At 67.3% G+C, this 7,322-nt stretch overlaps 3 protein-coding genes across 3 annotated transcripts; 2 read left to right on the top strand and 1 right to left on the bottom strand.

Moving 5' to 3' along the window:
• Nucleotides 1–3,852: 3,852 nt before the first annotated feature.
• On the bottom strand, nucleotides 3,853–5,915 carry EMIHUDRAFT_446420 (hypothetical protein). The gene is made up of 7 exons (XM_005759950.1): nucleotides 5,604–5,915; nucleotides 5,430–5,478; nucleotides 5,220–5,356; nucleotides 4,851–5,027; nucleotides 4,511–4,637; nucleotides 4,363–4,437; nucleotides 3,853–4,167 (listed from the first exon to the last, which is right to left on the bottom strand). The coding sequence occupies exons 1-7, from the start codon at nucleotides 5,904–5,906 to the stop codon at nucleotides 3,989–3,991; spliced, it is 1,047 nt and encodes a 348-aa protein (XP_005760007.1). The 5' UTR covers nucleotides 5,907–5,915; the 3' UTR covers nucleotides 3,853–3,988.
• Nucleotides 5,916–6,320: 405 nt separating this feature from the next.
• On the top strand, nucleotides 6,321–6,719 carry EMIHUDRAFT_317211 (hypothetical protein; the record flags this gene model as incomplete). Its single annotated transcript, XM_005759951.1, has 1 exon — nucleotides 6,321–6,719. The coding sequence occupies one exon, from the start codon at nucleotides 6,321–6,323 to the stop codon at nucleotides 6,717–6,719; it is 399 nt and encodes a 132-aa protein (XP_005760008.1).
• A 274-nt stretch (nucleotides 6,720–6,993) lies between these two features.
• EMIHUDRAFT_317212 (hypothetical protein) lies at nucleotides 6,994–7,242 on the top strand (the record flags this gene model as incomplete). The annotated part of the gene is made up of 1 exon (XM_005759952.1): nucleotides 6,994–7,242. The coding sequence occupies one exon, from the start codon at nucleotides 6,994–6,996 to the stop codon at nucleotides 7,240–7,242; it is 249 nt and encodes an 82-aa protein (XP_005760009.1).
• Nucleotides 7,243–7,322: the final 80 nt, after the last annotated feature.

A 7,322-nucleotide genomic window follows, 5' to 3' on the forward strand; every position in this document is an offset into this window, starting at 1 on the left:
GCCATGGCTGGTGGTAATTCGATGGCAGCCGATGGCAGCCGTCCCGCGAGGCCGGGGGCGACAAGCGCGCAGCCATTTGTGCGTGTGGCGGGGGAGGCGGACGGCTGCCATCGAATTATCACCAGCCATGCTCCGGAGGATGGCTGCACTGACTGTCTGTGCCCCAGCCATAGTAGATGGCTGAAATGGCTGTCCCCCAGCCATCTTTCCCAAGATGGCTACGATGTAGCCAGCTCAGCCAAGAGGGCTCACCTCGAGGCGGGCGGTGTGGCTGCGGTAGTGCGTCTCCAGCCATGTCTACTAAGGATGGCTGCCGTGTGTGTGTTGCAGCCATCGGGCTGAAGAATGTGGCTGCACTGCAGCTAGCTCAGCCATCCTTAGGTAAGATGGCTGTGAAGGAGCCAGCACAGCCATTCTGGTGTCACATTCCGAGGTTAGCCTCAAGGCTCAAGCATGAAGAAAACGAAATCCCGGTCGCGACGTTTTCGTCCGTCGTATGCTGTTTGGCTATGGGTGCGCAATGGAGGGTTATGGCTGGTAACGTATGGGCTGGCCTGTGGCCAGCGAGGCCGAGGGCGGGGGCGAGAGGGGCGAGAGGGCCCCCCCCCGCGCGGAGAGCGCCGGACGCGGTCGGGGACGGGGTCGCGGCGCCGCGGTCGATCCCGCGGCGCGGGTGTCCGGACGCTCCGCGGGACCGGCGATCGCCGGCGCGGCGGAGCTACACGGCTTGGGCTCTGCAACTAGCTCTCCCTCCGAGGCCTACCGCCGCGCGGTCGCGCGCGCGCTGCGCGCGCCCCGGCCCGCGGACGCCCCACACCCCCAGCACGCACAGCACGCAGCAGGGAGCAGGAACGGAGGAAGACTACAGTGTCGTAAACCAAAATACAGTAAACCACGATCCACGTCATGTGACACGAACAGAGAACAAGAGTCGCATCACATCACCGCTCAGTCTCGAGCATGAGAGTCACGCCAGCCACAGAGTTACGCTGCCGCACGAGTTCGGCCACACACACATATCAAAACTTCCGAGCGCCGCCATGCTCCCCGTCGCACCAGAGCGCTCATGCAAAGTCCCGGGCACTCATGCAGACACGCCTCGACGGGGTGTGGCCCGTGGTGGGGCCTCGCTCTGGTCGTCCCCCGCGCCTCGCTAGAGGGAGGGGGGGGGGGGTCCGAGGGGTTGCGAGTCCCTCTACTGCTTGATGCGGTACTGCTTCGGCACGCCGTCGACCTCGAAAGTGACGAGGGTCTTCGTGTGTCGGACCATGGGTCGTACGCGCCAGGCTTGCCCGGCTGCGCCTGCCGCACCGCAGCCACGACCGGCTTCGGGGCAAGGACGGCCGGGGCCACGGCCGCCGCGGGCGCCTTGGCCGCCTCGGCAGCGTCGCGGGTCGCCAGGTACTCAGCGTACGGCGACGCAGGCGCGGCCTCGACCGGGGCCGGGGCCGGGGCCACCAGAAGCGCAGCGTCGACCGCCAGCGGCGGAGAGTCGCGGGAGGCGAGGTACTCATGGTAGAAGGAGGTGGGCGCGGCGGCAGCCGGGGCCTCGGCCATGGCCTCGACGGGAGCGGGCTCGGCCACCTTGGCGGCGGCGGCGCGAGTAGCGAGATAGTCCGCGTAGAAGGACTCGGGCGCAGACGAAGCCGGGGTGGGGGCGGGGGCCTCCACGGGAGCAGAGCCGATGACGGCCTCGACCGCCTCGGCCGCGTCGCGGGTTGCCAGGTAGTCGGCGTAGAAGGAGTGCTCAGCAGCCGGGGCCGGGGCCTCCTCCGCGGGCGCAACGTCGGTCGCAGAGTCGTGGCGGCGGGCAAGGTAGTCTTCGTAGGTGAAGGAGGGTTGGGGAAGCGAGGTGAAGGAGGGTTGGGGAAGCGAGACGGACGGCGAAACAGCCACGCCGTTCCGCGCTGCCAGGTAGTCGGCGTACGTCTGCTGCATGGTGATGGCGGACGCCCGGAACGACGTGAGGGCAGCGGAAGAAGTAGGCGCGACAAAGGCTTGCGGGGACAGGATGGCGAGCATCATGGTAAGCTTGATGTACTCAGAGCTCCGCTGCGAGGATGCCTGTCTCAGTCCATCTCGGCAGGCTGTAGAAGTCTGTGGAAGTCGGCAAGTCGCTAGGGGATTTCCTTTTTTCGTTTTTCTTTGTATTGCGTCTCTTTGTTTCTTTTGTTTTCTGAATCGAGTGGAAGCGCCCGCCGCGGCCCGGCAACGTCCGTCGAATGCCACCTCGCTCGAGCCCCGCGCTGGCGCTGCTCCTCGCGGTGGCGGCGGCGCGGCCAGCGCAGCGGCGGCGAGATCCGGCCGCCTACGCTGGCGAGGAGATCGTGTTTGTCGGCTGCTTCCCGGAGCTCCCGCCCGAGCGGGGCGAGCACGACCTGCCGGGTTGGCAGCAGGCGGTTGTCCAGCCGCGCACGGGCGTCGCGGGCTGCGCGGCGCGGTGCAGCCACTCGCCGTACTTTGCGCTGCAGGCTGGCATCTGCCAGTGCGCCTCCAGCTTCGGCTCGACGCCAAACGCGGTGCGCCCGACGCTGGTCCCGCCGTCAAATGACACACTCCGCGTTCGTCATTGTGCCTCTGCAGTGGTGACTCTGCTGACGCGCTCGGCGCCATCAGGCGCATCCGCGGGACCCCGCCGAGTGCGGCGGCGCCTGCCGAGGCGACGAGGCGCTCCAGCCCACGCGGCCGTGCGGCGTCGCCGAGCCGCTTGCCCGGCGGCGCAACGCCGTCTACACGCGCTCACGCTGCAGCCTCGGAGCCCGCTTCGTCGTGGACAAGGAGCTGGACCGCGAGCGGACCGGTGCGGCCGTCCCCGCCGCCACCCGACCGCCCGCTACCTGTCCTGCCAGGACACAGAAACGGACCCGCGTCGGACACGCCCGGCCCTCGCCGCCTTCACCCGCGCCCTCCACCTCTGAGTGTGCCGCCCCTTGCGCCGCCAGGCCTCAGGCAGTGGATGGCGCACATCGTGCTGGACGAGTGGGAAGAGGGCGCTCGTCTCACTCTCGACTGGGGCGACGTGCCCAACTCCGTCTACTCGCTCTGGAATGCCAACTTTGCCGACAAGAATGGCGAGCGCGGGCCGAGGCTCGACTTGGTGCTCCCAAAGCAGGCGCGCGAGATCGGGATCAAGATGCGCGGCCAGCCGTACGCGGTGCCGCGGCTGCACTGCCTTGCTAAGCCGCGCCCGCCGCCCCCGGGGCCGAAGCCGCCGCCGCTGCCCTCGCCGCCCTCGCCGCCCTCGCCGCCGCCTGCGCCGCCGTCTTGCGATGGTGTGCCGCCACCGCACACGTTGAGGCGCTCTCCGCCGGGCCCCAACCGGTGCGAGCTGCGGGCGTGCTCGCTATAGGCGCCGTCTTTTCGATCGTCCAGCGCTTCAAGTCGCGGGCTGGCTACGCGGCAGAGGTGTACGTGCCGCAGTGGCATCTGCACCACACGATCACACTCGACTTCGGCGTACCCACCGAGGTGTACGCCATCTGGTCGGCCGAGCTAGCCGGCGTCACGCCCACCACGGCCACGTTTCGTCTCGGCGCGTGCCCCCCTTCCCCCACCCAATCCCCGAACCCCGATCCCCGCCTCAAGCTGCCTTGGCGTTGGACACTCCCGCGCGTAGGAGCCTACGGCACGAAGTTCCGATTGCATGCCCAGGGGCAGCCGCCCGACGGCTGCTGCATACCGTGCGGCGACCGCAGGTGTAGTCGACCGCCACCGCCACCGCCCAGAATTCGATCTCCCGAGACATCATCTCGGGGAACCGGTGTGTGGGGCTGAAGAGTGAAGTCGCTGTGTGACTGTGAGAGATTAGAGCCCGCTCTGTCGTCTGTGCTCGGCCCACCCAACTGGCCATCGTCTTATTCGTCCCGAATTTCGACTAGCTTTCAAGCTAACTCTCAGTGACTACAAAAGAATGGGAGAAAAGCCACGGTCACAGACGCCCCGCGCGTAGAAGTACACACAACAGCGAGAGGCCGCGGGCAGCGCGGGCTCAGGAGGGACGCGACTTGCCCAACCTTCTGTGGCCCGCCCCCCGCCCTCGGCCGCGGTTGGGCCGCGACGGGGATGTGCTCTGCAGCTCTATGTGGCGCACAGCCTCAAACACGGCGCTCATGCTGGTGGAGCGGTTGAGCACGCGATCGTACTGGTGCACCACCGGGGCGACCGCGCCTGCGCCGAAGAGCGGCGGGCGGGAAGTGAGGTGCGCGGCGCGGGACGGAGAGGCGAGGCCCTCACACGAGTGCCTCACGGCTGCACCACGCTGGCGTCGGCACGTGCGAGCGTGGCAGGTGCTGGTGCTGGTGTGTCGATGCGCAGCACCACCGGGCGCATCCACGGTCGACGCATCTACGGGCGACGCGGCACCGTCGTCGTTGACCACCAGGCCGGCTGCGCTGAGCGGCAACGGCCGCGGCTCGCGACAATAGTAGGGCCGCGCGCCTACCGGACGAGTGACACGCTCGCCTCTGGAGCCCGACCCGCGAGGCGGCATGCCGGGCGGCGATGGCGCAGCCTCCTCGCTTGACAAACATCGTCACGCCGCAGTAGGGCGCCATGGTGTGAACGACTCCGGCGCCGCGCGGCTGCACCCTCATCGAGGCGTGGAGCAGCCGCCTGAAGACGAGGTAGTTGAGCACCGCCTGCAGAGATCACACGGGATCACCCGAGGTCAACCGAGATCACGCGAGATCACACGAGGCCACGCAGTTGGCTGATGGTGGCAGCGACTTTCGGCTCCGCGCGGGCGTGGAGCGTGGCCGAGAGTGCGTGAGCGAGTGAGCGAGCGAGCGAGTTGAGTTCAGTGAGGGGTTTCTTGCTTCGCGCCCCCTCGCTCGCTCTTGGTCCTGGGAGACTCTGGTGATCTCGGGCGATCTCTTGATCTCGGCTGATCTCGAGTGAGTTCTCGCCCGCGCCTGGTCCTGGAAGTCGCACGCATGCGGGAGCTGGCCGAGGGCGCTGTACGCGGAGGCGAAGGCGGCAAAGCCGGCGGCCGTGCCGAAGACTGCGCCCGAGCAGATGGTCGGCCACGCCTGCCGCGCTCACGCAGCGAGAGACGCCGAGGTGTGTCCGAGGTGTGTGAGAGGTGTCTCAGGTGGAGGGCCTGCCGCGGTCACGCGCGAGTCGCGACGCGGCATGGCTGCGCCTCGTGCGAGGCTGGCGCCGGCCTCCGCCGCCGCCGCGGCTGGGGCCGAGAGAGGGGTTGGTCGGGGTGCGTCGCTCGCCTGCATCGCCGCCGCCGTCTCCTTGCCGAAGCACTGCTCCACCCAACTCTTTTGCATCCACCGCTCGCCGAGCGTGTATCCCGAGTGAGGCCACGTCGCGACCCCCTCCTGCGAGAGGAGGAGGTCCGGGGGCATGCCTACACGAGGGACTCCGAGCAGGTCCAGGGCAGGCTCCCCTCCCGCAGAGGCAGCAGAGGCAGGACGGCACGCCTCTCTCCGTGCGGCCGCCGAGGAGGTCGATGTTTGAGAAGGGGTCCGCCTAGTGGCGAGGCCCGGCGCGCTGAACTAGGAGTCTCGCGAGTGCGAGCGGTGTGCGGCACCGCCCTCTCTTACCAACACACACTCTCTCTCTCTCCTCTCTCTCTCCTCTCTCGGAGCGCTGACCTGGAAGAAGGAGTCGCGAAAGTCGATCGAGAGGCAGTAGTGCTCCGGCAGGTGGCAGAGCTCGGCGAAGCGGCTGAAGCGCGTGTGACGAAACAGCTTGGGTGCCATGTCCACATGCAACATTGTCACGTTGTGCGCCACGCACAGCTGGCTGGCCTCGGACGCCGCGCCGGCGTCTGAGATGATGATGGTCTCTCCCTTGTAGTGGCGCCGCAGGCTCAGCACAAACGTGCGGTACTCTGGCAGCCCGTAGCCAAAGGCGACAGTCAGGACCAGGCCGCGGATGCTCGAGGGCTTCGACATAACTTCGCGGCGGGTTTTGACTTGGAGAAGAATTCTTAAAGATACACTAGAGTTAGGCCCTTGAAGGGGCCCGCCCCCAATGGGGGCGGGGTTGAATGGGCTAGCGCTGGCGTGGCGTTGACATGAGCACGAAGTTGCTAATGTGGGGTAGACGAACAAAAAGTAGGGTTGAATTTGTCCCCGTAAGGCTTGGGGAGTGCTTGGGGGGGCCTCAGGCATCCCCAAGGGAGTGGCAGGGGTGCCCCCCCCCCCCCCCCCCCCAAGCAGCTTTTAGCGATTGTCGAACCTCGAAGCCTGTTCGTTTTTGAACATTGAAGAAAGGCACACCGGTACTATCGGGCCACCGGTGTCGGGTCACCAGTACTAAACAAAAATTCGACACTTTGGTGAGAGCATGCAGTATTGTGGCATATCATGTCACATAAGGTCAAGCTTGACCGCAGAAGCATCAAGAAGCGGATACTCCAGCTCGACTGTGCCGGCAACGCTGCCTCCTCACGCCGGCCGGCTGCCAGCAGCCGTCGCGGCCCGTGGCGTGCACCAGAGAGGGAGAGAGATCGAGTCCGCGTGGCTCAGGCCGGCCAGAAGGTGTGTGGCGACGGCACCGTGGCAGGAGTGCGGAGAAGAGCTTGCCGAACGCGAGCAGCGGAAGGCCGAAGTGTGCCAGCGCAAGAGCCTCGCGAACGGGTGCAGAAGGAGCTCGCCGTGACACGATGCCGGGCGGTGGTGGTGCTCTGGCGGCTGTGCACAGTGGGAAACGTCAGGCTGCAACAGGGCAGCACGATGGTCGTGCCCCGCTGCAGCCTGGCCTGACATGCACAGGGCGAACAGAGACGGGACTATCGCCTGGCGCTCGTCTGGGCAAATTTTGACCGCCGCCCGGCTCGCAACGAGCACGCAGCGACAAAATGAAGACCGTGTCGAAGTTGAGGCTGGTCGAGAGGAAGAGGCTGCCGTGCGAGCCGGCAACTGGCTGGCTCGGCGTGGACAGCCGGCGGCGACTTTTTGCCGAAGAGCGTGCCTGCCGAAGAGCGAGTCTGACTCAAAGTGCACGGAGTGGGCGCCGCCGACCGTCGGGAGGAGTCCGATGGGTGCCAGGACGATCCAGAGAGCGATGAAGGCGCAAATTGCGCCGCCGAAACCGGCGGTAGAGGCCAGGCCGTGCGCGTGGGCCGGTCGGGCCACGTCCCGGGGCGAGCGATCGAGGGCCGCGGGGATCGCCCCGTCGGCCGAGCGGTGCGAACGGCCGGTCGCCCGCTTCGGGTTGGACCCGCCGGGCGGTCCGGCGGCGGATTGCATGGCCGGGCGGGCCTCCGGGAGGCAGGCGGGGCCGTGACAGGGGCAGGGCAGAAATTCCATTCGGAGAGCGTGTAGCGCGACCCGTCTGCTATGATAGGGAAGCCTCTCTCACAGCAC

Source organism: Emiliania huxleyi (genome assembly GCF_000372725.1).
Source record: "Emiliania huxleyi CCMP1516 unplaced genomic scaffold EMIHUscaffold_789, whole genome shotgun sequence".
Classification (NCBI taxonomy): Eukaryota; Haptophyta; order Isochrysidales; family Noelaerhabdaceae; genus Emiliania; species Emiliania huxleyi.

What these genes read in the sequence shown, in the direction of transcription:
- EMIHUDRAFT_446420 (XM_005759950.1), bottom strand. Translation starts at nt 5,906, where the DNA reads ATGTCGAAGCCCTCGAGCATCCGCGGCCTGGTCCTGACTGTCGCCTTT. An exon ending in CGGCGGCCGCACGGAGAGAG is followed by an intron (nt 5,357 to 5,429) that starts GCGTGCCGTCCT and finishes TCCCTCGTGTAG; the next exon opens with GCATGCCCCCGGACCTCCTC. An exon ending in GATCGCCCGAGATCACCAGA is followed by an intron (nt 4,638 to 4,850) that starts GTCTCCCAGGAC and finishes TGATCTCTGCAG; the next exon opens with GCGGTGCTCAACTACCTCGT.